The 27,298-nt window shown below is 42.2% G+C and overlaps 4 protein-coding genes across 6 annotated transcripts in view; 1 reads left to right on the forward strand and 3 right to left on the reverse strand.

The window, feature by feature from the left end:
- Positions 1 to 27,298, reverse strand: part of LOC117705360 (antiviral innate immune response effector IFIT1-like) — a 90,244-nt gene that overhangs the window by 9,256 nt on the left and 53,690 nt on the right. The window contains 1 exon segment of the mRNA XM_034497954.2: positions 23,917 to 24,042. The gene's annotated coding sequence lies outside the window, so the exon portion shown is untranslated.
- LOC117705384 (antiviral innate immune response effector IFIT1-like) lies at positions 1,392 to 7,584 on the reverse strand. The gene is made up of 2 exons (XM_034498004.2): positions 7,476 to 7,584; positions 1,392 to 3,387 (listed from the first exon to the last, which is right to left on the reverse strand). The coding sequence occupies exons 1-2, from the start codon at positions 7,478 to 7,480 to the stop codon at positions 2,004 to 2,006; spliced, it is 1,389 nt and encodes a 462-aa protein (XP_034353895.1). The 5' UTR covers positions 7,481 to 7,584; the 3' UTR covers positions 1,392 to 2,003.
- LOC117705375 (antiviral innate immune response effector IFIT1-like) lies at positions 9,995 to 24,041 on the reverse strand. 2 transcript variants are annotated; one of them, XM_034497981.2, is made up of 3 exons: positions 23,917 to 24,041; positions 17,802 to 17,883; positions 9,995 to 13,713 (listed from the first exon to the last, which is right to left on the reverse strand). In XM_034497981.2, exons 2-3 carry the CDS (start codon positions 17,804 to 17,806, stop codon positions 12,330 to 12,332), a joined length of 1,389 nt encoding a protein of 462 aa, XP_034353872.1. In that variant the 5' UTR covers positions 17,807 to 17,883; positions 23,917 to 24,041; the 3' UTR covers positions 9,995 to 12,329. The 2 variants fall into 2 exon arrangements, with proteins under 2 accessions (XP_034353872.1, XP_076775391.1); XM_076919276.1 differs by lacking the exon at positions 23,917 to 24,041 and adding an exon at positions 20,723 to 20,863.
- Positions 20,681 to 26,262, forward strand: Ifit3 (interferon induced protein with tetratricopeptide repeats 3). Of its 2 annotated transcripts, none has more exons than XM_034498016.2 (2): positions 20,681 to 20,784; positions 24,300 to 26,262. In XM_034498016.2, exons 1-2 carry the CDS (start codon positions 20,699 to 20,701, stop codon positions 25,459 to 25,461), a joined length of 1,248 nt encoding a protein of 415 aa, XP_034353907.1. In that variant the 5' UTR covers positions 20,681 to 20,698; the 3' UTR covers positions 25,462 to 26,262. The 2 variants fall into 2 exon arrangements, with proteins under 2 accessions (XP_034353907.1, XP_034353915.1); XM_034498024.2 differs by lacking the exon at positions 20,681 to 20,784 and adding an exon at positions 20,868 to 21,017.

The following is a 27,298-nucleotide window of genomic DNA, read 5'->3' on the forward strand; positions in this document are numbered from 1 at the left end:
CAACCTCTGACAGAATTTCTAGAGACTTTGTGGAAAACACTCTTTTCCTCCCAGGAAATGCCTCCCCACCCTCTGACTCACTCCACAGACTCAGAGTCAAGAGCTTTCACAAAGCTGTGGCCAGGACTTAGAAGATCTCAGCAGTAAGTTTCCTTTTCCTCTTCTGGTTGACTTTAAGTCTGTTTCAGTTGCTAGTTTCCTCTTCCCTTTCACAAATGTGAGTCCTTAGAAGCAGCAGAGCAGCAGCTGATGCATCGCTCCCCCCACTGACCCTTATATAATCCTCTGAGTGTCCACCTACAGTGGACTGAGATTTCTGAACTGTTCAGCCCACACCCAGCTTGTCACTGCAGCACAGAAACATCACCATCATGAGGTCAGTGCAATCTCTGGTTCTCCACCTTAAAGGATAAACTGAGCTGCTCACTGCACAGAAGTGTCTCAAGTTGTCTGGTTGCTTGTGGATTCAACACAGCTGAATTAGTGTGACTTTTATTGAGTGGACCTTTGATTATTATTTGTCTGTGTGCATGTGCATATTTCTCCGGTTTCTAAAACTGCTCACTGGACGGCCCTGGAGAAGATTTACAGTTAGATCCACTCAAGCACAAAGTTTGACTTTGAGCTAGTACTAGAGGAACAAAACTTTCTGGGCTTTTCTAGTGTTTTATTCAAAGGGATCAAGACACTGGAAGCTGGTCTCTGTGTGTGTTTGTCTCTCTCTCTCTCTCTCTCTCTCTCTCTCTCTCTCTCTCTCTCTGTGTGTGTGTTTGTTTCTTTCTCTGTGTGTGTGTCTTTCTCTGTGTGTGTCTTTTGTATGTGTGTGTATGTTTGTCTCTCTCTGTGTGTATGTCTATGTCTGTGTGAGTATGTCTGTATCTCTGTATATGTGTCTCTCTGTGTATGTGTATCTGTGTGTTTGTGTGTATGCAGTATGTGTATGTTTGTCTGTGTGTTTCTCTGGGTGTGTGGGTGTGGTTTTTCAAAGTATCAATTTCTTTGCCAGCAGGTAGTGTGCCAGTTGGGATCAGTACTGCAAGCTCACTTCATGTGTCTGAAATGTTTGATCACTTCGTAATTGAAGTACAAGAAACAATTCTTACAGATGAGCAGGAATTTTGCTCTTTTGGGTTTTCTTTTTATTTCTCATATGCAATCAAATCTCCAAATTTAAAGAATACTTTTGCTACTGTGAAAGCCTGCAAGGCAAGCAGAAAACGATCCTCACTCAAAATACAAACTCTTCCTAATGTGTAACCATGGAAGCAGAACAATGGTTACCTAGAGATGGTAAGGATAGAGGATAAAGATGCACACAGGCATCTCAGGGATGTCAGAGATAACCTATAAGGAGTATATGTGGGCACATGGATATAAACAATTGTTGAGACTCAGGGTGCATAAATCTTTAATAAGTGCATTTTATGGTAAGTAAAAAGTAATCATACTAAACGTAATGTTTTAAAGCTGAAACTACAACTGCCACTGGAAGACAGAGAGAACTGAGAGGAAGGGCTAACATTCCTGACAAATACCAATCAGGGAAAGACAGAAGCACTGATGGCAGAGGGAAGGCAGATATTATTAGTTACTGTGAAAGCTAAGAAAAAAAAAAATACAGTCTTCTCTGCCCTGAGCTCCAAGGGTTACAAATGTTTAGCAAGGTCCGGGTTGGAATCACAAGGAATAAAAGGAACGACATTAGCCTACTCCTTCCTATGGAATGGGCCTCTGAGAGGATCAGTATTAGTTCTGAGTGTGGTTGACCAGAAAGCTGACCTGCCCAGAACTTTAATGAACAAAAGGCTTTGCTGTGTTTCTGTTTGGCTGCATCTAGAGCCACCAATCTAAGCAGGTCTGAGCAGGACCCTCTAGAATATGCTGGCTAGAAGTTATACCACTTCATTCTGTGAGACCAGAGGTAGCTTGAGCTATTTTCCCCTAGTAATGTTAGAAATAGGGAGTCATGTCCATACTTAATAAGCGACTTAATGACCCATAACTCAAAACTCTGGGTTCAGTTTTCCTGTGAGCCTCAGGGCCTTCTCATAGCATGACAAGGCTTCACTTGTGTCCCCTTTCAGCTTGTAGACAAAACCAAGGAGGCTCCAGCTTTCCAGGACACGACTATTCTGGTGAATTCGTCTTTCAACTAGCTTCTCCAAAGCCTTGAGCAGTTTATCCCTGGAGTGAGAAGTTGCCTCTATTTTCAGGCCTTTTAAGTAGTGGGTGATGGCTCTCTGTTCTGATTTGACATGGAATTGTTGGAAGCGGCCATAGCGTAAATGGATCTCTTGCTGCATATGCTCTTCCAAGTTACTCATGCTCAACACTTTCTGAAAAATTTTCTCTGCCTTTTCAAGTTGACCAATCTCTGAGTACATTTCGGCCAGATTAACATAAGCTATCTCATATGTGGGTTTCAGTTCTAAAGTCTTTTCAAAATAACGTATAGCCAAATGAATGGATTGGTCTGCTCTTTCTCTATCTTTCCCTCTAGGATGCATGTTTGCAGCTTCCTTTATTTGAAACAGTTGTCTCTGATGGCAAAGACCAATCTGGAAATGCAAGTAGGTGGATAAAGGATTCGTCTGCAAGGCTCTTTCAAAGAAGTTAAGAGCTTCTTCCACAAAACCTTTCCTTCGGTAAAATTTGGCTACATATCCAAAGATATAGTTCTGGGATATTCTGGGCAGAGCTTCTTCAATGTGTATTTCTGCTTCATCTGCTTTTCCTAAATCCTGAAGCTTTAAGGCAAGGAGAACTTTAGTGTATGGATCTTCTGGTTTTAAGCTGACAGCCTTCCTTAGAGGTTCCAGAGAAGTGCCCTCATTGTGATCCAGGCGATAGGCTACCACTGCATAGCCAGTGTTGAACTCAGGGTTGTCTGGCTCCTCTTCCAGAGCCCTTGCAAAGCAGTCCAGGGCTCGTTTATAATATTGTTTTCCACACTTCAGCAAGGCCCAGCCTTCCTCACAGTCCATCTCAGCACACTCTATCCTGTAGCAGAAGGGACTTGCAAATTCCTTGCAAACCTTCTTCACCTTGTCCAGGTAGATCTGGGTTTCATCCAAGCTGCCCCTGTGGTAATGCACCCAGGCACAGTTGCCCCAGGTCACCAGGCTTCTCTTGCCCAACTGCTCTCTCTGGATCAAGGCTTCAGCTTCTTTCAAGCTCTGCAGGGCTTGGTCCTGCTGGCCTTTCAGGTGGCTCAGGTAGGCCTGGAGGTTGTGCATCCCGATGCTATAGTTGGTATCAAGGAACTCAGTCTCTGAGATTCTTATTTCCAAATCAGGCATGTCCACATTTTCTATAACCAACTCCCAGGTAAAGTGGCATCTGAGCTCAACCAGGCAGTCACGTAGGAGACTTCTACGAGTTTCTTCACTGTAAAAACAGACCCCAGTTATTGATATCTTTTACACATTCTGTGTACTGGGAATCAACCAGAAAGCACCCTACCTCTCAATATCTCTGTTTATATTAATTCCTCATAGGGAATTAATTTTACATAACATTTTGAACAATGTACCTTACTTAATAGTGCTACGATTTGGTTACAAATAACCTAAAGGCTAATTAAAATAATAATTTCACTCCTATCAATAGAGTTTAAGCCATGTTGGTTAGCTTTAAGCCATCTTGACAAAAAATAGATTGACTTAGAAAAGGGTCTTTAGGGAGAAAATGTGTTCCTTTAGACTGGACAGTAGGCAAGCCTCTGACGAATTTCCCTAGTTTGATTGATACGAGAAGTACCATCGTATTATGGGTGCTGCCATGCCTGGACAGATGTTCCTGAATTCTAATAGCTGACAAGGTGAGCAAGCCAGGAGGGGCATGCCAGTACATGGCACTTCTCCAAGGTCTCTGTTTCAGTTCCTGTCTCTGGATTTCTATCTTGACTTCCTACTGTGCCTTCCCCTCATAATGGGCTACAACTGAGAAATGAAATAATCCCTTTGTTCCTCAAGCTGCTTTTCCTCATAGTCTTCATCACAGCCATACAACCCCTCAAAAAGGCATTGATGATTCCTAAGAATCAGGAAATATCAACCAAGAGTGACCTTAAAGTCTATAAAGGCCAGAGGACCAGGAGGCCTGCTGGAAGGTGTGTCAGCTAGATCTCAGAAGGCTACTGCACCCATGCACTCTCAACAATATGCTTGCACAAACAGGACTTGAAAGCATGGAAGAATTTTCACAAGGCCCCAGTCCTAGACAACTTTTCTAAATTCCTACACTGGTGTAGAGGACTTGTTGACACCTCCTTCCTCCAAAGAGTACATGAAAGTAAAGGACCCCAGAGCAAAGCTGACACAGTATAAGATCACATGTAACTCCTCTTATTATTATTGAATGATTCAAGGTCAGGTGATTCTTTAGCTTAATGAAGCATGGATAAACATAATCTCAACCACCACAGCAATTATTTCCTACCATCTATGGGGAAGCATATTACTTAGGGATCTCTGTGACAGAAAGATTCTCCTCTTAATATTTTTTTCTATGATGTTTGCTTTTTAAAAGCACTTTGGACAAAAAGAAATATTTCTTTGATAGTTGAAAATGTTGTTTCAACAAGCTAAAGCTATTGATCACTTGTGAAAATTTTTGACCCAAAGTTTCTGCTTACCACATCCCAGGGTGATGAGAACAGATACTTCCCAGGGAAAATATTCAAATAGATGTCTGTTACTTTAGAGCTGTGAAAATATTTGGGGGTGAATATTCCAAACTTTCAAAATATATGACCCAAGCTCAGGCACCTAAAGCTGGCCAGACTTGTGTGAGACCAAATCTTTTGGTTTCAGACTCCATCTTAGAGACCATGTTCAAACATTGAACTCAAGTTAACTAACAGGCCAGTACCTACGACCAGTTTCCAGACTACCCCCCAACAAGACCTGTGTCTCATACAAGTTTCCAGGTTAACCCCCCAAAATCCTGTGTCTAGCACTGATTTCCATGTGATTTCCCAACAAATCTGCACCTCCAGGTTACAAGCCTCCCCTTGATACTCCACTTCCTAAAAACCAACCATCAGAAAAAAAGCAGAAGTTCAGTTGTTGGTTTCACTCTTAACACTAGTACATTATGTTAAAGGTCATAATGACCCCACACCCCAATATGTATCAGCCTAGATACCCTGTTCTTGCCTCTATAAATGATTGTCTAAAACTAGACTCAGGGTTTTACCTTCCTGCTGTGACAATGTTGTCATGGAGCCCAAGCTGGAACTTGAATATACCCTAATGTCTAATGTGATTGCATCAGAACTGGCTCCTTGATGGTCTTTTTTAGAGTTCATGAACACTTTTTGGTACAACACTGGTGGATTAATGGTAGATAGACTCCCTTTCAAATGATGTAGTCATGGCAGTTTGTATAGAGAGCAGAGCAGGTTTCTGCTCTCCTCTAGACTGTAGAACTTGAACAATCTCACAGGCTCTTCTGTCTCCTGCTAGGAGCAACTGCTTTGCTTCCTTACCTTGATGATGTCACTTGCTTTCATCTTGGTTTGGGCCCTGGGGTGGGGGACTACAGAGCAGAATGTCATCCCAGGTGTGCATACTCTCCAGAATAGGACTGCTAAGGAGCCCAAGTCCTCTGTTAGCAGGGAGCACTCTGAGAGGAGTGCTAAGTCTGCATGAGTGGGAGTGGGTGGAGACCTAATCCCCATTGGAGTGCGCTACAGGGGGCTTGTCCCTAATGTTAGGCTGAATTCTTCCCCTCTGCTGTTTTCTCCATGAAAATGCATGAAGCAAGAGCTCACTCAGTCTCAGTCCCTGTACCATTGGGACCTGGAGTATGATTCTGTGGCTCACAAATACTCTTAGTTAAAAATGTTGTCTCTTCTTAGCAGTTACTAATATGCAGCTCAGTCTCATGCTAAGTATGGACATGTGTGGGAGGAGGGAGCCTGGTGACAAGCCCATTTTATTATTAGTGTTTCCTCCTTAACCAACTGCAGTACCAGATAAGCTCAGAAAGGAAGCTAGGATGCCTTTGAGAGAAAGTATTTTCTGTAGTTTACTGCGTCTCACCAAACTAGAAAAGGAAAGAGCATGTGTTTACTCAAATCCAAGAATCACAATCCTAAGATTCCTAGTTTACAGGCTTCGTATCTTTTGTTTCAAATGTAGCACTTGAAATCTTAGGTTATCTAGGTTGCTCAGCATACTCCAGAGTCTGAGTGACCAGTTCTGGGGTTAGAACCTGGGAAGTAGTGTTTCCAGTAAGTACCCAACTGGTACTGACACATGAGCTTCATTTGAGCATTGCTGATTTTGAGAAAAGTAAGTTTTGGAGTGAGGATATTTTCATAATTTTATCATAGCCATAGAAGTCTGATCTGGGTGATTAGACAGATGGCTCAATAGCTAACAACACTTGCTGTTCTCCCCAAAGACCATGTCCCAGCACCAACATCAGGTGGATCAAACCTACTTATAACTCAGTTCCAGGGAATTTGATGCCTTTTGGCCTTTATGGAACCTATGGGCATGTGATACATATAAACTCATGCAATCAAAACATGAATACATAAATTAAATTAAGTGAATTTAAAAGACGCTTCTGACCTGCCAATAAAAACAAAAAGAAATAATACAAAAAGGTCACCTTAAAACTGGCTTTTTCTTTTTCTTCTTCTTTCCACCAAGATTCAATCATATCAAATCAGAACCTGCCTCCTCTCCTTTCCCCACTGCTCTGAAATCAACATTCTCTTCTATCCACTTGGCAGTCTCTGCTCAGGCTCAGGCCTCTGTCCTTCCATGGGAAGTCTGTCAGCTTCCCCTTGGGACATTGCCACAGGGGTAGAAAATTCACAGAGTGGTGCCTCCTTTGGAGTGAAAAGCACCTTCTTGTTTAGTCCTTTAAGAGCAATGCTGCCTTCACCAAGCAGGCTGATGCAGGCAGGAAGCTCACCTTTGCATGTATCCTCATCTCACCCCTCTGGACCATTCTCATCCATGCTTGACTTCTTACACATGGAAAGCTGAGGCCATGGACTTATTATCTAGATCACTTTGATTTTATATTTTTCACCTTCTCTTGGCTTCAGTCACTTGGTTACACCACCTCAGAAATTTGTCCAGGAAATGAGGAGTGTTTTGATGCTCTTTTCTGAGTGTCTAGTTAGCTGACCTTTGCATTGATGGTCATTGGGTTGTCCACCACAGTTCTAGAGAAGCTCCTTTTGAGATCTAGAGCTCAGGACCCTTCTAGGTGTACTGAATTTCATTTCTCTTCCCCCAACAAGAACTATGGTTATTATTCTATCACTGTTGTTTGCCTCTTACCCATAACCTTCCCCACTGAGCAGACAGTGGAAACCTACCAACATCAGAACCATGAACAGGATGGCTCCATTAGGAGGAAGCCTTCCCGTGAACAGGTCAGTAAAGGCTTGAAGTTTAGAGTGTCAACACATACAGAAATAAGGTTGAGAACAAAGAGAAAGCCTTTACCTCATGTTGCTGGGACTCAGAAGTTACTCCAAAGCACTTTAATTCAGGCCAAGAGACTCTTCCAAATGCGATCAAAGGCGGTCTAAGGATTCCAGGATAAGCAAGGTATTTATATCTGGTAGGATTACCAAACAGTTTGCCCCACCCTCACTTCCTAGGGAAACTGACAAGGTTCCAGCTTAGAGAAAATGAATTTAGAGAGGGCTGTCTCTGCTTTGTTAGTAAAGAGGTGGGGTGGGATGGTCTCGTGCGTTTTGTATTGTGGTGTTTTATGTCCATTGTTGAAGGAAAAAGCACAGAGGCAGAGATGCATATTTTCATCGATCATGCCAGATTACTTTGTAAAGATCACATATTCCAATAAGGCCACGGTTTGTGTATAACAGGAGGCTGGAGACAGAATTTGTGGCAGAATGAGACTGCAGATGATTGGTTTTTCAATTTTTTTTTTGAGGTGTTGATCTGAAAACAACAAAGTTCACATCATGTATATCCTCCTGTAGATTTTCTGCCTTTGTCCACTGAGACTATAACCCTGACATTTGTGTCATTATCAGTGGTCCAAACAACTTTATTTGAATTAGCTAGTAGAATATTTACTTAGTAATCAGACAGTGATGAGCAAATAGAGCCTCGAGCACCCAGTGAAGTGTGGATGCTAGCATCTAATTCTGTATCTATACAATCCTTTTGACTTGTCCTCATCATTTTTAAGCTGTTCCCTTGGACCCCTGCTACAAAGTCACAACAATCCCACAGAATGTCCATCAAAACAAACTCATTGTTTAATGAAAGTTTTCTGAGACCAAGGCTAGTGTAATCCTCCATCAGACTAGCAGAGGGAGCAGAAATTGTGAAAAGGTGTGGTTCTGAGGCTTCCTAGTCAGGCTCCTGAGTCATGGTCTTAGTTTCTATATCTTGCTGTTGTAGCCAACTGTGAAGCCAGATAAGCAAAGGGCCAAGGACTGAGAGCAGTTCCCAGCTGTGCATTTCAACATAAGGTTATAAACCTCCCTGCAATCTATGGTAAAAATGTGCACTCAGAGGTTTCTTTGACAGGAACCTTTAACTAGGCTGTGTTTCCCAAAGGTAAGACTTGGTCTTGAACCTGAGTTGTGTCAACTGAAGACATCTTTTCCTGAGGACTTTCCCTCTTCTCCCCAGCTCACACATAATGAGAGATAGTAATGTGTTTTGCTCTTATTTTCCTTTATACACCCCTGATTGCACTGAGTCAAAGAGCTGCCTGGAGACATTGTTACCCAGGGTCTTTATTCAACTTTGCTGCAAAATTGATATGTGATCTTGGCTTCTTTGGTTGATATTTCTAAGTCAGATTTACGTACAGGTTAACCAGGGTAGTAATAGCACTTTCCTTATGGGGTTGTGGTGAGATTCCTGCACAGATGCTCAAGTTCTGTTCTGAGCTTTATCCAAGGCAATGTAGATATTTCCATTTTCAGGCTCAAGTTATACTGCCCGAGACCCAAGCACAGTGTCTAGAATGCCTCTTCAGGGATGTTACTCAGTAATATACACGCAGAGTGGGATGAGAGGAAACATTTGAAAGGAGGACATCTCTCTCCCAGCTGCCTTCTCCCAGGTCTCTATTTAAAAGGATCTCTTTAAGAAGCCAAGATAAGCTTTAAGATGCAAATATCTAGTCATAAACACTGGTCAACCCATAGTTGTCCTGTTCCAATGAATACTATACCCTCTCTTCTCCACTGTACAAAAATGCACACACACACACACACACACACATACACACACACACACGGAGGCATGCACACATGCACACACATTCACATGTGTACACACAAACCAAAGTGACACAACAGAGAGAAAGAGAGAGAAAATCAGTTATCTGTCAGTCAATCAATCCACCAACCACTCACTCAATCAGAACCTCCTGTACACTTCAAAGAGGAAACGGCTGGGTCAGTGCACCCTTTTACTGACTTGTCCACTTCTGTTACTCAGAGATTTTCTGTACTGCTAAAGCAACATTGCTGATATCAAGACACACTGCACAAATGTTCAGCCCACAGTTTTCTATTAATGAAAGCAAAGAAGGAAAAGGATGCAGGCCCATCCTCCTGGGGCTTGTATTTGAGCATTTCAAGTGCCACTGGACCAAAATCAGGCATTGAGTTCTGAAGCACAGAATGAAATAAGATCTATGAAAATTTATTCTTTTTGTGGCTTTGCTAGCTGAAACCCTACAAAGCATAGGCTAAACGCAAATGAAGTGGGTCTCCCAGGTGTGTTCTTACCTCTTATGCCATTAACAATAGCACGTTGCTAAGTAAAATAATGAACCAGAATTCCACAGCTGACTAAGTTCATGCTATGTTTCCCAAACAAGCCATGAAAACAGTGCTTTGAGCAAATCATTAAGTCAATCAGCAAACCCTTATCTAAGAATTGGTCTTCACTACCTTCTTCTACTTCTACACTACTGCATAATTCAAAGCAGAATTCTTTGACTTGATCCCATGTCTGTCCTCTCACCCAGGAAGCAGTTATTCACATACTAACAGTTCCATTCCAGAACTGGGTGTAAAGTAAATGGTCATCACAGACCTCCAAGAGCTAAACAGCACAGTGAAGGCCCCTGGTGCTTTGCTACTTGAATTCAGTGTAGCACAAAATGAAAACATTGGATCAATTATCCTCTGGGAAAACTCCACAGCTAGTAACCTGAACACAGAGAAATAAAACCAGGATTAAAAACTCTCTTCCACCAGGGAACTCAGAGACAAAAACTACTATTTTTTTTCCCAGACATTTTAGAATAGTTTCTTTCATGGGGCCCCAGCAACCTCTGACAGAATTTCTAAAGACTTTGTGGAAAACACTCTTTTCCTCTCAGATAGACTGTTAGGCTCCAGGAAATGCCTCCCCACCCTCTGACTCACTCCACAGACTCAGAGTCAAGAGCTTTCACAAAGCTGTGGCCAGGACTTAGAAGATCTCAGCAGTAAGTTTCCTTTTCCTCTTCTGGTTGACTTTAAGTCTGTTTCAGTTGCTAGTTTCCTCTTCCCTTTCACAAATGTGAGTCCTTAGAAGCAGCAGAGCAGCAGCTGATGCATCGCTCCCCCCACTGACCCTTATATAATCCTCTGAGTGTCCACCTACAGTGGACTGAGATTTCTGAACTGTTCAGCCCACACCCAGCTTGTCACTGCAGCACAGAAACATCACCATCATGAGGTCAGTGCAATCTCTGGTTCTCCACCTTAAAGGATAAACTGAGCTGCTCACTGCACAGAAGTGTCTCAAGTTGTCTGGTTGCTTGTGGATTCAACACAGCTGAATTAGTGTGACTTTTATTGAGTGGACCTTTGATTATTATTTGTCTGTGTGCATGTGCATATTTCTCCGGTTTCTAAAACTGCTCACTGGACGGCCCTGGAGAAGATTTACAGTTAGATCCACTCAAGCACAAAGTTTGACTTTGAGCTAGTACTAGAGGAACAAAACTTTCTGGGCTTTTCTAGTGTTTTATTCAAAGGGATCAAGACACTGGAAGCTGGTCTCTGTGTGTTTTTGTCTCTCTCTCTCTCTCTCTCTCTCTCTCTCTCTCTCTCTCTCTCTCTCTGTGTGTGTGTGTGTGTTTGTTTCTTTCTCTGTGTGTGTGTCTTTCTCTGTGTGTGTCTTTTGTATGTGTGTGTATGTTTGTCTCTCTCTGTGTGTATGTCTATGTCTGTGTGAGTATGTCTGTATCTCTGTATATGTGTCTCTCTGTGTATGTGTATCTGTGTGTTTGTGTGTATGCAGTATGTGTATGTTTGTCTGTGTGTTTCTCTGGGTGTGTGGGTGTGGTTTTTCAAAGTATCAATTTCTTTGCCAGCAGGTAGTGTGCCAGTTGGGATCAGTACTGCAAGCTCACTTCATGTGTCTGAAATGTTTGATCACTTCGTAATTGAAGTACAAGAAACAATTCTTACAGATGAGCAGGAATTTTGCTCTTTTGGGTTTTCTTTTTATTTCTCATATGCAATCAAATCTCCAAATTTAAAGAATACTTTTGCTACTGTGAAAGCCTGCAAGGCAAGCAGAAAACGATCCTCACTCAAAATACAAACTCTTCCTAATGTGTAACCATGGAAGCAGAACAATGGTTACCTAGAGATGGTAAGGATAGAGGATAAAGATGCACACAGGCATCTCAGGGATGTCAGAGATAACCTATAAGGAGTATATGTGGGCACATGGATATAAACAATTGTTGAGACTCAGGGTGCATAAATCTTTAATAAGTGCATTTTATGGTAAGTAAAAAGTAATCATACTAAACGTAATGTTTTAAAGCTGAAACTACAACTGCCACTGGAAGACAGAGAGAACTGAGAGGAAGGGCTAACATTCCTGACAAATACCAATCAGGGAAAGACAGAAGCACTGATGGCAGAGGGAAGGCAGATATTATTAGTTACTGTGAAAGCTAAGAAAAAAAAAAAATACAGTCTTCTCTGCCCTGAGCTCCAAGGGTTACAAATGTTTAGCAAGGTCCGGGTTGGAATCACAAGGAATAAAAGGAACGACATTAGCCTACTCCTTCCTATGGAATGGGCCTCTGAGAGGATCAGTATTAGTTCTGAGTGTGGTTGACCAGAAAGCTGACCTGCCCAGAACTTTAATGAACAAAAGGCTTTGCTGTGTTTCTGTTTGGCTGCATCTAGAGCCACCAATCTAAGCAGGTCTGAGCAGGACCCTCTAGAATATGCTGGCTAGAAGTTATACCACTTCATTCTGTGAGACCAGAGGTAGCTTGAGCTATTTTCCCCTAGTAATGTTAGAAATAGGGAGTCATGTCCATACTTAATAAGCGACTTAATGACCCATAACTCAAAACTCTGGGTTCAGTTTTCCTGTGAGCCTCAGGGCCTTCTCATAGCATGACAAGGCTTCACTTGTGTCCCCTTTCAGCTTGTAGACAAAACCAAGGAGGCTCCAGCTTTCCAGGACACGACTATTCTGGTGAATTCGTCTTTCAACTAGCTTCTCCAAAGCCTTGAGCAGTTTATCCCTGGAGTGAGAAGTTGCCTCTATTTTCAGGCCTTTTAAGTAGTGGGTGATGGCTCTCTGTTCTGATTTGACATGGAATTGTTGGAAGCGGCCATAGCGTAAATGGATCTCTTGCTGCATATGCTCTTCCAAGTTACTCATGCTCAACACTTTCTGAAAAATTTCCTCTGCCTTTTCAAGTTGACCAATCTCTGAGTACATTTCGGCCAGATTAACATAAGCTATCTCATATGTGGGTTTCAGTTCTAAAGTCTTTTCAAAATAACGTATAGCCAAATGAATGGATTGGTCTGCTCTTTCTCTATCTTTCCCTCTAGGATGCATGTTTGCAGCTTCCTTTATTTGAAACAGTTGTCTCTGATGGCAAAGACCAATCTGGAAATGCAAGTAGGTGGATAAAGGATTCGTCTGCAAGGCTCTTTCAAAGAAGTTAAGAGCTTCTTCCACAAAACCTTTCCTTCGGTAAAATTTGGCTACATATCCAAAGATATAGTTCTGGGATATTCTGGGCAGAGCTTCTTCAATGTGTATTTCTGCTTCATCTGCTTTTCCTAAATCCTGAAGCTTTAAGGCAAGGAGAACTTTAGTGTATGGATCTTCTGGTTTTAAGCTGACAGCCTTCCTTAGAGGTTCCAGAGAAGTGCCCTCATTGTGATCCAGGCGATAGGCTACCACTGCATAGCCAGTGTTGAACTCAGGGTTGTCTGGCTCCTCTTCCAGAGCCCTTGCAAAGCAGTCCAGGGCTCGTTTATAATATTGTTTTCCACACTTCAGCAAGGCCCAGCCTTCCTCACAGTCCATCTCAGCACACTCTATCCTGTAGCAGAAGGGACTTGCAAATTCCTTGCAAACCTTCTTCACCTTGTCCAGGTAGATCTGGGTTTCATCCAAGCTGCCCCTGTGGTAATGCACCCAGGCACAGTTGCCCCAGGTCACCAGGCTTCTCTTGCCCAACTGCTCTCTCTGGATCAAGGCTTCAGCTTCTTTCAAGCTCTGCAGGGCTTGGTCCTGCTGGCCTTTCAGGTGGCTCAGGTAGGCCTGGAGGTTGTGCATCCCGATGCTATAGTTGGTATCAAGGAACTCAGTCTCTGAGATTCTTATTTCCAAATCAGGCATGTCCACATTTTCTATAACCAACTCCCAGGTAAAGTGGCATCTGAGCTCAACCAGGCAGTCACGTAGGAGACTTCTACGAGTTTCTTCACTGTAAAAACAGACCCCAGTTATTGATATCTTTTACACATTCTGTGTACTGGGAATCAACCAGAAAGCACCCTACCTCTCAATATCTCTGTTTATATTAATTCCTCATAGGGAATTAATTTTACATAACATTTTGAACAATGTACCTTACTTAATAGTGCTACGATTTGGTTACAAATAACCTAAAGGCTAATTAAAATAATAATTTCACTCCTATCAATAGAGTTTAAGCCATGTTGGTTAGCTTTAAGCCATCTTGACAAAAAATAGATTGACTTAGAAAAGGGTCTTTAGGGAGAAAATGTGTTCCTTTAGACTGGACAGTAGGCAAGCCTCTGACGAATTTCCCTAGTTTGATTGATACGAGAAGTACCATCGTATTATGGGTGCTGCCATGCCTGGACAGATGTTCCTGAATTCTAATAGCTGACAAGGTGAGCAAGCCAGGAGGGGCATGCCAGTACATGGCACTTCTCCAAGGTCTCTGTTTCAGTTCCTGTCTCTGGATTTCTATCTTGACTTCCTACTGTGCCTTCCCCTCATAATGGGCTACAACTGAGAAATGAAATAATCCCTTTGTTCCTCAAGCTGCTTTTCCTCATAGTCTTCATCACAGCCATACAACCCCTCAAAAAGGCATTGATGATTCCTAAGAATCAGGAAATATCAACCAAGAGTGACCTTAAAGTCTATAAAGGCCAGAGGACCAGGAGGCCTGCTGGAAGGTGTGTCAGCTAGATCTCAGAAGGCTACTGCACCCATGCACTCTCAACAATATGCTTGCACAAACAGGACTTGAAAGCATGGAAGAATTTTCACAAGGCCCCAGTCCTAGACAACTTTTCTAAATTCCTACACTGGTGTAGAGGACTTGTTGACACCTCCTTCCTCCAAAGAGTACATGAAAGTAAAGGACCCCAGAGCAAAGCTGACACAGTATAAGATCACATGTAACTCCTCTTATTATTATTGAATGATTCAAGGTCAGGTGATTCTTTAGCTTAATGAAGCATGGATAAACATAATCTCAACCACCACAGCAATTATTTCCTACCATCTATGGGGAAGCATATTACTTAGGGATCTCTGTGACAGAAAGATTCTCCTCTTAATATTTTTTTCTATGATGTTTGCTTTTTAAAAGCACTTTGGACAAAAAGAAATATTTCTTTGATAGTTGAAAATGTTGTTTCAACAAGCTAAAGCTATTGATCACTTGTGAAAATTTTTGACCCAAAGTTTCTGCTTACCACATCCCAGGGTGATGAGAACAGATACTTCCCAGGGAAAATATTCAAATAGATGTCTGTTACTTTAGAGCTGTGAAAATATTTGGGGGTGAATATTCCAAACTTTCAAAATATATGACCCAAGCTCAGGCACCTAAAGCTGGCCAGACTTGTGTGAGACCAAATCTTTTGGTTTCAGACTCCATCTTAGAGACCATGTTCAAACATTGAACTCAAGTTAACTAACAGGCCAGTACCTACGACCAGTTTCCAGACTACCCCCAAACAAGACCTGTGTCTCATACAAGTTTCCAGGTTAACCCCCCAAAATCCTGTGTCTAGCACTGATTTCCATGTGATTTCCCAACAAATCTGCACCTCCAGGTTACAAGCCTCCCCTTGATACTCCACTTCCTAAAAACCAACCATCAGAAAAAAAGCAGAAGTTCAGTTGTTGGTTTCACTCTTAACACTAGTACATTATGTTAAAGGTCATAATGACCCCACACCCCAATATGTATCAGCCTAGATACCCTGTTCTTGCCTCTATAAATGATTGTCTAAAACTAGACTCAGGGTTTTACCTTCCTGCTGTGACAATGTTGTCATGGAGCCCAAGCTGGAACTTGAATATACCCTAATGTCTAATGTGATTGCATCAGAACTGGCTCCTTGATGGTCTTTTTTAGAGTTCATGAACACTTTTTGGTACAACACTGGTGGATTAATGGTAGATAGACTCCCTTTCAAATGATGTAGTCATGGCAGTTTGTATAGAGAGCAGAGCAGGTTTCTGCTCTCCTCTAGACTGTAGAACTTGAACAATCTCACAGGCTCTTCTGTCTCCTGCTAGGAGCAACTGCTTTGCTTCCTTACCTTGATGATGTCACTTGCTTTCATCTTGGTTTGGGCCCTGGGGTGGGGGACTACAGAGCAGAATGTCATCCCAGGTGTGCATACTCTCCAGAATAGGACTGCTAAGGAGCCCAAGTCCTCTGTTAGCAGGGAGCACTCTGAGAGGAGTGCTAAGTCTGCATGAGTGGGAGTGGGTGGAGACCTAATCCCCATTGGAGTGGGCTACAGGGGGCTTGTCCCTAATGTTAGGCTGAATTCTTCCCCTCTGCTGTTTTCTCCATGAAAATGCATGAAGCAAGAGCTCACTCAGTCTCAGTCCCTGTACCATTGGGACCTGGAGTATGATTCTGTGGCTCACAAATACTCTTAGTTAAAAATGTTGTCTCTTCTTAGCAGTTACTAATATGCAGCTCAGTCTCATGCTAAGTATGGACATGTGTGGGAGGAGGGAGCCTGGTGACAAGCCCATTTTATTATTAGTGTTTCCTCCTTAACCAACTGCAGTACCAGATAAGCTCAGAAAGGAAGCTAGGATGCCTTTGAGAGAAAGTATTTTCTGTAGTTTACTGCGTCTCACCAAACTAGAAAGGGAAAGAGCATGTGTTTACTCAAATCCAAGAATCACAATCCTAAGATTCCTAGTTTACAGGCTTTGTATCTTTTGTTTCAAATGTAGCACTTGAAATCTTAGGTTATCTAGGTTGCTCAGCATACTCCAGAGTCTGAGTGACCAGTTCTGGGGTTAGAACCTGGGAAGTAGTGTTTCCAGTAAGTACCCAACTGGTACTGACACATGAGCTTCATTTGAGCATTGCTGATTTTGAGAAAAGTAAGTTTTGGAGTGAGGATATTTTCATAATTTTATCATAGCCATAGAAGTCTGATCTGGGTGATTAGACAGATGGCTCAATAGCTAACAACACTTGCTGTTCTCCCCAAAGACCATGTCCCAGCACCAACATCAGGTGGATCAAACCTACTTATAACTCAGTTCCAGGGAATTTGATGCCTTTTGGCCTTTATGGAACCTATGGGCATGTGATACATATAAACTCATGCAATCAAAACATGAATACATAAATTAAATTAAGTGAATTTAAAAGACGCTTCTGACCTGCCAATAAAAACAAAAAGAAATAATACAAAAAGGTCACCTTAAAACTGGCTTTTTCTTTTTCTTCTTCTTTCCACCAAGATTCAATCATATCAAATCAGAACCTGCCTCCTCTCCTTTCCCCACTGCTCTGAAATCAACATTCTCTTCTATCCACTTGGCAGTCTCTGCTCAGGCTCAGGCCTCTGTCCTTCCATGGGAAGTCTGTCAGCTTCCCCTTGGGACATTGCCACAGGGGTAGAAAATTCACAGAGTGGTGCCTCCTTTGGAGTGAAAAGCACCTTCTTGTTTAGTCCTTTAAGAGCAATGCTGCCTTCACCAAGCAGGCTGATGCAGGCAGGAAGCTCACCTTTGCATGTATCCTCATCTCACCCCTCTGGACCATTCTCATCCATGCTTGACTTCCTACACATGGAAAGCTGAGGCCATGGACTTATTATCTAGATCACTTTGATTTTATATTTTTCACCTTCTCTTGGCTTCAGTCACTTGGTTACACCACCTCAGAAATTTGTCCAGGAAATGAGGAGTGTTTTGATGCTCTTTTCTGAGTGTCTAGTTAGCTGACCTTTGCATTGATGGTCATTGGGTTGTCCACCACAGTTCTAGAGAAGCTCCTTTTGAGATCTAGAGCTCAGGACCCTTCTAGGTGTACTGAATTTCATTTCTCTTCCCCCAACAAGAACTATGGTTATTATTCTATCACTGTTGTTTGCCTCTTACCCATAACCTTCCCCACTGAGCAGACAGTGGAAACCTACCAACATCAGAACCATGAACAGGATGGCTCCATTAGGAGGAAGCCTTCCCGTGAACAGGTCAGTAAAGGCTTGAAGTTTAGAGTGTCAACACATACAGAAATAAGGTTGAGAACAAAGAGAAAGCCTTTACCTCATGTTGCTGGGACTCAGAAGTTACTCCAAAGCACTTTAATTCAGGCCAAGAGACTCTTCCAAATGCGATCAAAGGCGGTCTAAGGATTCCAGGATAAGCAAGGTATTTATATCTGGTAGGATTACCAAACAGTTTGCCCCACCCTCACTTCCTAGGGAAACTGACAAGGTTCCAGCTTAGAGAAAATGAATTTAGAGAGGGCTGTCTCTGCTTTGTTAGTAAAGAGGTGGGGTGGGATGGTCTCGTGCGTTTTGTATTGTGGTGTTTTATGTCCATTGTTGAAGGAAAAAGCACAGAGGCAGAGATGCATATTTTCATCGATCATGCCAGATTACTTTGTAAAGATCACATATTCCAATAAGGCCACGGTTTGTGTATAACAGGAGGCTGGAGACAGAATTTGTGGCAGAATGAGACTGCAGATGATTGGTTTTTCAATTTTTTTTTTGAGGTGTTGATCTGAAAACAACAAAGTTCACATCATGTATATCCTCCTGTAGATTTTCTGCCTTTGTCCACTGAGACTATAACCCTGACATTTGTGTCATTATCAGTGGTCCAAACAACTTTATTTGAATTAGCTAGTAGAATATTTACTTAGTAATCAGACAGTGATGAGCAAATAGAGCCTCGAGCACCCAGTGAAGTGTGGATGCTAGCATCTAATTCTGTATCTATACAATCCTTTTGACTTGTCCTCATCATTTTTAAGCTGTTCCCTTGGACCCCTGCTACAAAGTCACAACAATCCCACAGAATGTCCATCAAAACAAACTCATTGTTTAATGAAAGTTTTCTGAGACCAAGGCTAGTGTAATCCTCCATCAGACTAGCAGAGGGAGCAGAAATTGTGAAAAGGTGTGGTTCTGAGGCTTCCTAGTCAGGCTCCTGAGTCATGGTCTTAGTTTCTATATCTTGCTGTTGTAGCCAACTGTGAAGCCAGATAAGCAAAGGGCCAAGGACTGAGAGCAGTTCCCAGCTGTGCATTTCAACATAAGGTTATAAACCTCCCTGCAATCTATGGTAAAAATGTGCACTCAGAGGTTTCTTTGACAGGAACCTTTAACTAGGCTGTGTTTCCCAAAGGTAAGACTTGGTCTTGAACCTGAGTTGTGTCAACTGAAGACATCTTTTCCTGAGGACTTTCCCTCTTCTCCCCAGCTCACACATAATGAGAGATAGTAATGTGTTTTGCTCTTATTTTCCTTTATACACCCCTGATTGCACTGAGTCAAAGAGCTGCCTGGAGACATTGTTACCCAGGGTCTTTATTCAACTTTGCTGCAAAATTGATATGTGATCTTGGCTTCTTTGGTTGATATTTCTAAGTCAGATTTACGTACAGGTTAACCAGGGTAGTAATAGCACTTTCCTTATGGGGTTGTGGTGAGATTCCTGCACAGATGCTCAAGTTCTGTTCTGAGCTTTATCCAAGGCAATGTAGGTATTTCCATTTTCAGGCTCAAGTTATACTGCCCGAGACCCAAGCACAGTGTCTAGAATGCCTCTTCAGGGATGTTACTCAGTAATATACACGCAGAGTGGGATGAGAGGAAACATTTGAAAGGAGGACATCTCTCTCCCAGCTGCCTTCTCCCAGGTCTCTATTTAAAAGGATCTCTTTAAGAAGCCAAGATAAGCTTTAAGATGCAAATATCTAGTCATAAACACTGGTCAACCCATAGTTGTCCTGTTCCAATGAATACTATACCCTCTCTTCTCCACTGTACAAAAATGCACACACACACACACACACACACATACACACACACACACGGAGGCATGCACACATGCACACACATTCACATGTGTACACACAAACCAAAGTGACACAACAGAGAGAAAGAGAGAGAAAATCAGTTATCTGTCAGTCAATCAATCCACCAACCACTCACTCAATCAGAACCTCCTGTACACTTCAAAGAGGAAACGGCTGGGTCAGTGCACCCTTTTACTGACTTGTCCACTTCTGTTACTCAGAGATTTTCTGTACTGCTAAAGCAACATTGCTGATATCAAGACACACTGCACAAATGTTCAGCCCACAGTTTTCTATTAATGAAAGCAAAGAAGGAAAAGGATGCAGGCCCATCCTCCTGGGGCTTGTATTTGAGCATTTCAAGTGCCACTGGACCAAAATCAGGCATTGAGTTCTGAAGCACAGAATGAAATAAGATCTATGAAAATTTATTCTTTTTGTGGCTTTGCTAGCTGAAACCCTACAAAGCATAGGCTAAACGCAAATGAAGTGGGTCTCCCAGGTGTGTTCTTACCTCTTATGCCATTAACAATAGCACGTTGCTAAGTAAAATAATGAACCAGAATTCCACAGCTGACTAAGTTCATGCTATGTTTCCCAAACAAGCCATGAAAACAGTGCTTTGAGCAAATCATTAAGTCAATCAGCAAACCCTTATCTAAGAATTGGTCTTCACTACCTTCTTCTACTTCTACACTACTGCATAATTCAAAGCAGAATTCTTTGACTTGATCCCATGTCTGTCCTCTCACCCAGGAAGCAGTTATTCACATACTAACAGTTCCATTCCAGAACTGGGTGTAAAGTAAATGGTCATCACAGACCTCCAAGAGCTAAACAGCACAGTGAAGGCCCCTGGTGCTTTGCTACTTGAATTCAGTGTAGCACAAAATGAAAACATTGGATCAATTATCCTCTGGGAAAACTCCACAGCTAGTAACCTGAACACAGAGAAATAAAACCAGGATTAAAAACTCTCTTCCACCAGGGAACTCAGAGACAAAAACTACTATTTTTTTTCCCAGACATTTTAGAATAGTTTCTTTCATGGGGCCCCAGCAACCTCTGACAGAATTTCTAAAGACTTTGTGGAAAACACTCTTTTCCTCTCAGATAGACTGTTAGGCTCCAGGAAATGCCTCCCCACCCTCTGACTCACTCCACAGACTCAGAGTCAAGAGCTTTCACAAAGCTGTGGCCAGGACTTAGAAGATCTCAGCAGTAAGTTTCCTTTTCCTCTTCTGGTTGACTTTAAGTCTGTTTCAGTTGCTAGTTTCCTCTTCCCTTTCACAAATGTGAGTCCTTAGAAGCAGCAGAGCAGCAGCTGATGCATCGCTCCCCCCACTGACCCTTATATAATCCTCTGAGTGTCCACCTACAGTGGACTGAGATTTCTGAACTGTTCAGCCCACACCCAGCTTGTCACTGCAGCACAGAAACATCACCATCATGAGGTCAGTGCAATCTCTGGTTCTCCACCTTAAAGTATAAACAGAGTTGCTGACTGCACAGAAGTGTCTCAAGTTGTCTGGTTGCTTGTGGATTCAACACAGCTGAATCAGTGTGACTTTTATTGATGGACCTTTGATTATTATTTGTCTGTGTGCATGTGCAGATTACTACAGTTTCTAAAATTGCCTACTGGATGGCCATGAAGATGATTTATAGACACAGATCCACTCAAGCACAAAGCTAGTACTAGAGGAATAAAACTTTCTGGGCTTTTCTAGTGTTTTATTCAAAGGGATCAAGGCACTAGAAGCTAGTGTGTGTGTGTATGTGTATGTCTATCTGTGTTTGTGTATGTCTATCTCTGTGTTTGTGTGTGTTTTGTGTCTCTATATTTGTCTCTCTGTGTATATATCTGTTTTTGTTTGTACCTCTGTGTGTGTATCTCTGTGTGTGTTTCTCTGTGTGTTTCTCTGTATGTGTTTCCCTCTGTTTATTTGTGTCTGTGTGTTTGTGTGTGTGTGGTGTGTGTCTCTCACTGTGTGTGTGCATCAGTGTGTGTGTGTGTGTGTGTGTGTGTGTGAGTGTGTGCTTTTCCAAAGGAACCATTTCTACTCCAGCACGTAGTTTGTCAGTTGGAATCAGTACTGCCAGCTCAGTTCATGTTGCTGAAATGTGTGATCACTTCACAATTAAGGTACAAGAAAGAATTCTTACAGATAATCAGGGATTTTGCTCTTTTGGGTTTTCTTTTTGATTTCTCATACACAACAAAATCTCAAAATACAAAGTTTTTTTTCTTTAGTGTTTAAGGCAGCAGGGCAAGCAGAAACCTGTACTCTCTCAAAATACAAAGTCTTCCTAATTTGTAGCCATGGAAGCAGAACATGGTTACCTAGAGATGATAGGGATAGAGGATGAGGATGCACATGGGCATCTCAGGGATGTCAGAGATAACCTCTAAGGAGTGTACTTGGGCACATGGCCATAAACAATTGTTGAGACTCAGGGTGCATAAATCTTTAAAACAAGTACCTTTTACTGTAAGTAAAGAGTAATATTCTTATTTATGATGTGTTTTAACTGAAACTATACCTGGTGTTGGATTAGCCTCAGAGAGAACTAAGAGGAAGGGCTAACATTCCTGACAAATATAGGTCAGGGAATGATAGAAGCATTGATGGCAGAGGGAAGGCAGATGCTATTAGCTACTGTGGAAGCTAAGAAAAAAGTAAGTGTTCCCTGCCCTGACCTCCAAGGGTTACAAATGTTTAGCAAGGTCTGAGCTGGAATTGCAAAGAATGAAAGGCATGTACCTCCAGCTACATTAGCTTACTCCTTCCTATGGAATGGGCCCCTGAGAGGATCAGTATTAGTTCTGAGTGTGGTTGACCAGAAAGCTGACCTGCCCAGAACTTTAATGGCTAACCTGAGCAAGAGGCTTTGCTGTGTTTTCTGTCTGGCTGCATCTAGAGCCACCAATGTAAGCAGGTCTGAGCAGGACCCTCTAGATTATGCAGGTCAGGATTCTCTCCACTGCATTCTGTGAGACCAGAGGTAGATTGATCTGTTTTTCTCCAGCAATGTTAGAAATTGAATTATGGGGTAAATAAAGGACCTGGGAAGGCACCTGGACCCTTCTGGGTATGATCCTCCTGCAAAGTCTCATAAAAATCTCTTGTTCTGTGTACAGCTTTGTCTATTTTGTTTTTCCGATGTCTAAAGATGAAAAGTTCCTACATCTAATTTTCCCATAACCCACCTTACCAATTTGTGTATTATGTCACCCTCTCTGTTTAGTTACATTGCTTAGTATGCTGTGATAAGAGACCTGATGAAAGCAACTTAAGGAATTTCTTTCAGCACATGGTTTGAAGGTGTAAACATGGCAGCGCATTATGGCAGTAACAGCACATGCTGGTCTGACTGTGTTTAGTGAAGAAGAAGAGACAGGTGTCTACTGGTGCCTACCTTGCTTTATTTTATTTATTTTTTTAATTTAATCTTCCACACTGGCCCATGGTGGTCTGCCACACACACTTAGGGAAACGTGTGCAGCACAATTAAACATTTTTGGACACTTTCCTAGATATACCCAAAGGTGTGTTTCTATGATAATTACACATCCCATCAGATTGACAATGGAAATTAGCTGACATAACATCTTTCTTTTTTACACTCAGTCTGTGTAAGGACAGAATCAGGGAAGAACTGAAGTCAGGGAAGATCTTAAAGATGCACAGGACACACCTTTTTCACAACAATCTGCTCCATGAGATCTGAGACCTAAAAGGCAGCACCTAGTGTTCTAGCTCCACTGTAGATTCTTATATTTGAAAAGACAACATTAGAATTTCTGGGTTGTTGTTTTGTGGTTATCTTAATGTCATTCAGACTCCTCATCAAGTGTGTTCATGAATAATTGCATAATCCCAAGTTCCAGCTCATGATTAGGCATTAGAGAACTTGACTTTCCTTTCTTTCTGTATTTTTTTTTTTTCTTTTCTGAGTCAGGTTCTCATCATGTCACCTTGTCTGGCCTCACAGACACAGAGATCAGCCAACTTCTGCCCCCTGATGGCTGGCACTGAGAACATGCATGACCAGGCACAGCTTTGAAATTCGCTTTTTCAGAATTGGGAAGGAAGTCATTAGGGCCCTCCTCTTCCTGACCTTCACCTGCTGGCCTGTAACCTAGAACAGGGATAAATAATTGCAACCTCTCAAATTATACTATGCTTCTGCCTGTACAACAAGCAGCTTTTGTATGTGATTAAACAGCAAAATTGCAGAGAATTTTAAACTCTCAAACAAATTGATCTAAGTCAAGGAACATGGGGTTAGAACTATTTTAAAAGGACCACAGAATTTTCATATACATGCCGAAATGAACGTATTACTTACTTGTGGATGAAATAGGCACCAGCAAGTCTCCCATTCCTTGAGTGTAGACAAGGCCTCCTGCACTGGCTGTGTGAATCTGTCCACAGGAACTACTTCAGAGGGGTGGCAGGTGGAAGAGAGAAAAGGCTGTAGACATAAAGAAAGCTTGGATGTTTAATGGGTGATTGAGGTCTGAGAAATTAACAAGTAGAAAGGATAGCCATTAAACAAACATATCCTTGAGCCCATGACTCACAGTGTAATCTGAGTCCAACACCCACAAGAACATAGTTAATTTTTCAATGTGCTTCAGCTCAGTCAAGTTACCATGTAAAGTTAACCATCACAAGACACACAAGATGTGTGGGTGCTCATCATGGTGACCATGTGTGTTTTCTCCACAGTGAGGTCAACAGAGAATCTCTGGAAAAAATCCTCCCACAGCTGAAGTGCCATTTCACCTGGAATTTATTCAAGGAAGGAAGCATGTCAAGTCATATGGAAGACAGGGTGTGCAACCAGATCGAAAATTTAAACTCTGAGTACAAAGCGACAATGTATGACTTACTGGCCTATATAAAGCACCTAGATGGAGCAAACGAGGCAGCCCTGGAATGCTTAGGGAAAGCTGAAGATTTCCGGAAGTCAGAGCACAATGATGAAGCAGAAATTAGATGTCTGGTCACCTGGGGGAACTATGCTTGGATCTACTATCACATGGGCCATCTCTCAGAAGCTCAGGCCTATGCTGACAAGGTGAGACAAGTTTGCCAAAAGTTTGCAAATCCTTACAGCATGGAATGCCCAGAACTTGACTGTGAGGAAGGATGGACACGCCTAAAGTGTGGAAGAAATGAACGAGCTAAAATGTGCTTCAAAAAGGCTCTAGAAGAGAAGCCCAAGGATCCAGAGTGCTCGTCTGGGATGGCCATTGCCATGTACCGCCTAGGAGAAAAACCTGGGAAGCAGTTCTCTCTGGATGCTCTGAAGAAGGCCATGGAGCTGAATTCTCAGAACCAGTATGTGAGAGTTCTCATGGCCCTGAAACTGCAGAGGATGGGGGAAGAAGCTGAAGGGGAGAGATTGATTACAGATGCCCTGGAAAAGGCTCCTAATCAAACAGATGTCCTCCAAATGGCAGCTCAGTTTTACAGGAAAAAGGGTAACTTAGACAGAGGTCTTGAATACCTTGGAAAAGCACTGAGATCCACAGAAAACCACAGTCATCTCTACTGCTTAATCATGTCCCGATACAGAAAAAAACTGGAGCATCTGCAGAATACAGGAGATGCTGACAACATTGAGAGAAGACAGCGGATGGAAGAACTGAGAAGATTAACAGTGGAGTACATGCATAAGGCTCTTCAGAGGAGGCAAAGTCCTCTGAACTCCTACTCAGATCTCATCGATTTCCCAGAAGTAGAGTCATGCTATCAGATGGTCTTCAGCAAGGAGAGCCCTTGTGCTGAAGAGCAAGAACTCTATGAACGCTATTGCAACCTGCAAGAGTGTCACAGGAAGTCTGAAGACCTTGCAGCCCTGAAGAATTTGATGCACTTTGAGTGAAATGAAAAAAAAAAAAAAAAAAAAAAAACCATCGAGAAGGAAGAGGTTAAACAGCAAACATTGAACTCAGATCTTACCCTGCAGTAGAAAAATTTGCTGGATTCTTGGCCTTTTCAGCGAATAAATGAGAAGCTGAATGGGTCAGTAATTTGGGGGTGGGGCAACAAAATTTGGGGCACAGGCAGACTTTCCAGACATCATCTGATCCTGAGGATAAACGGAAGTGTGTCAGTGTGCAGACTCTCAGCACTGGACTGTGAGAGAGATGTGCTGTGGAGTGGTGCCTGTGGGTAGGAAGGGATGGAAAAGCAGGAGCCTTCCTTCCAAGGATTGATGACAAGCTGCTCTTGATTGTTACTTTAAAGAACTGCTTTCTCTTCCTGACTCTTCTGCTCATCCTATCCAAACAACTTTCAGTCAGCAGATCTAATTACTAATCACGAGGGAAATGGGACTTAAGGCTCACAGAGTGCCTTTTGATGACAATTTTCTCTGCAATATATGGCCAACTGCTAACAAAAGTTTGTCTGGTTCTTTCTTTCCCATCATAGTAGTCACTTAATCCTAAGGATTAACTTTCACCTAATGCTAGAATATTCTTTGCACATCATTCTTATATTTTACCCTGGTTTTATGTGTGTGTGTGTGTGTGTGTGTGTGTGTGTGTCCCTAACATTGATCCTACAGTTAACATGTATGTCAAATTAAAGTTGTAGAATAAATCTAAAAGTTTCAATTAAAATATAATCTTACGTGTGATGATAAGAGAAAGTAAAATAATACAGTAACATTAAATCTCAATGTTTCTTCTTTTAGGATGGGGGTAGCTTATGAGACCTCTACACCCCTTTCTTAAGAGAGGATTGCAGTTTTATTAGAAAAAGGGAGACCAAGAATTCAGGTGGGAACCTTGTTGGGGAATCCTAGAGGAATTCGGGGGAACTGCAGGAGGATGAATGGATATGATCAGTATATATTATACACATGGACAGAAATTAAAAGGGCTTTTTCAAGATTCTTCTTCTGCTACAATGACGGAAACTTAGGAATGCACATCAGAGTATGGAAACACATCTCTTTTAGCATCTATGTCTACACTGAGCTAATCACGTACAATCAGTGTATCTAGGAGCTTTCACGATTCTTCTAGTCCACAGGATCCAGTTGAGGCCTCTGCACAGTTAGCAACTAGGTCTTTGTCCACATTACTGGGGGCCCAGAGATACCTGAGCCAATGCCCTCCCTCCTGTGTATGAGGTTGCGGGTGATTAGCACCTGCTACTGAGAATTTCACTTCACTCAGTCTTCAGAAGGGTCTCTCAGACTCCTCATACTTTTCAAATGCAGACAGTGTTGCTGTTGTTGTTGTTCTTTTCTCTGTTGTTGTTTTCAGACAACGTTTCCCTTTGTAGCCCAGATGGACCTGGCATTCATGGAGTAGCCCAAGCTTGTCTCAAATTCTGGCTTCAGCCTCCCTTCTTCTGGGATTTCAGGTGTATGGAGCCAAGCTCAGCTCTGAAGTCAGTTTTCAATCCATTTATGAGTATAATTTAGAGCCACAGGTTATGCACAACAAAGCAATAACATATGAGTAAGATTAGCGTTTGAATAGATGTCTTTCCCTTAGAAGGGGAACTGAATTCTGGGGAAAATATCTGACATAAATTCTGAAATGATTGCCTAATTAGTTCAACAAATGGAAACTTGTTAGGAGGTGTGTACGTGCTGGGAAGACAATGACAATGTATGCATCTATCTTTCTGGATTTCGAATGAAAAGGATCGTGCCATCTCAAACAGAGTTGTACAATACTAGTTTAGGAGGTGGTGAATCAAGA

The sequence above is a fragment of the Arvicanthis niloticus genome, chromosome 1, assembly GCF_011762505.2.
Source record: "Arvicanthis niloticus isolate mArvNil1 chromosome 1, mArvNil1.pat.X, whole genome shotgun sequence".
In the NCBI taxonomy this organism is placed as follows: Eukaryota; Metazoa; Chordata; class Mammalia; order Rodentia; family Muridae; genus Arvicanthis; species Arvicanthis niloticus.

Bases quoted from the DNA above. Each gene is read 5' to 3' on its own strand.
- Ifit3 (XM_034498016.2), top strand. From the start codon at position 20,699: ATGCCTCCCCACCCTCTGACTCACTCCACAGACTCAGAGTCAAGAGCT. The intron at 20,785-24,299 runs GTAAGTTTCCTT...TTTTCTCCACAG, and splicing joins GGACTTAGAAGATCTCAGCA to TGAGGTCAACAGAGAATCTC.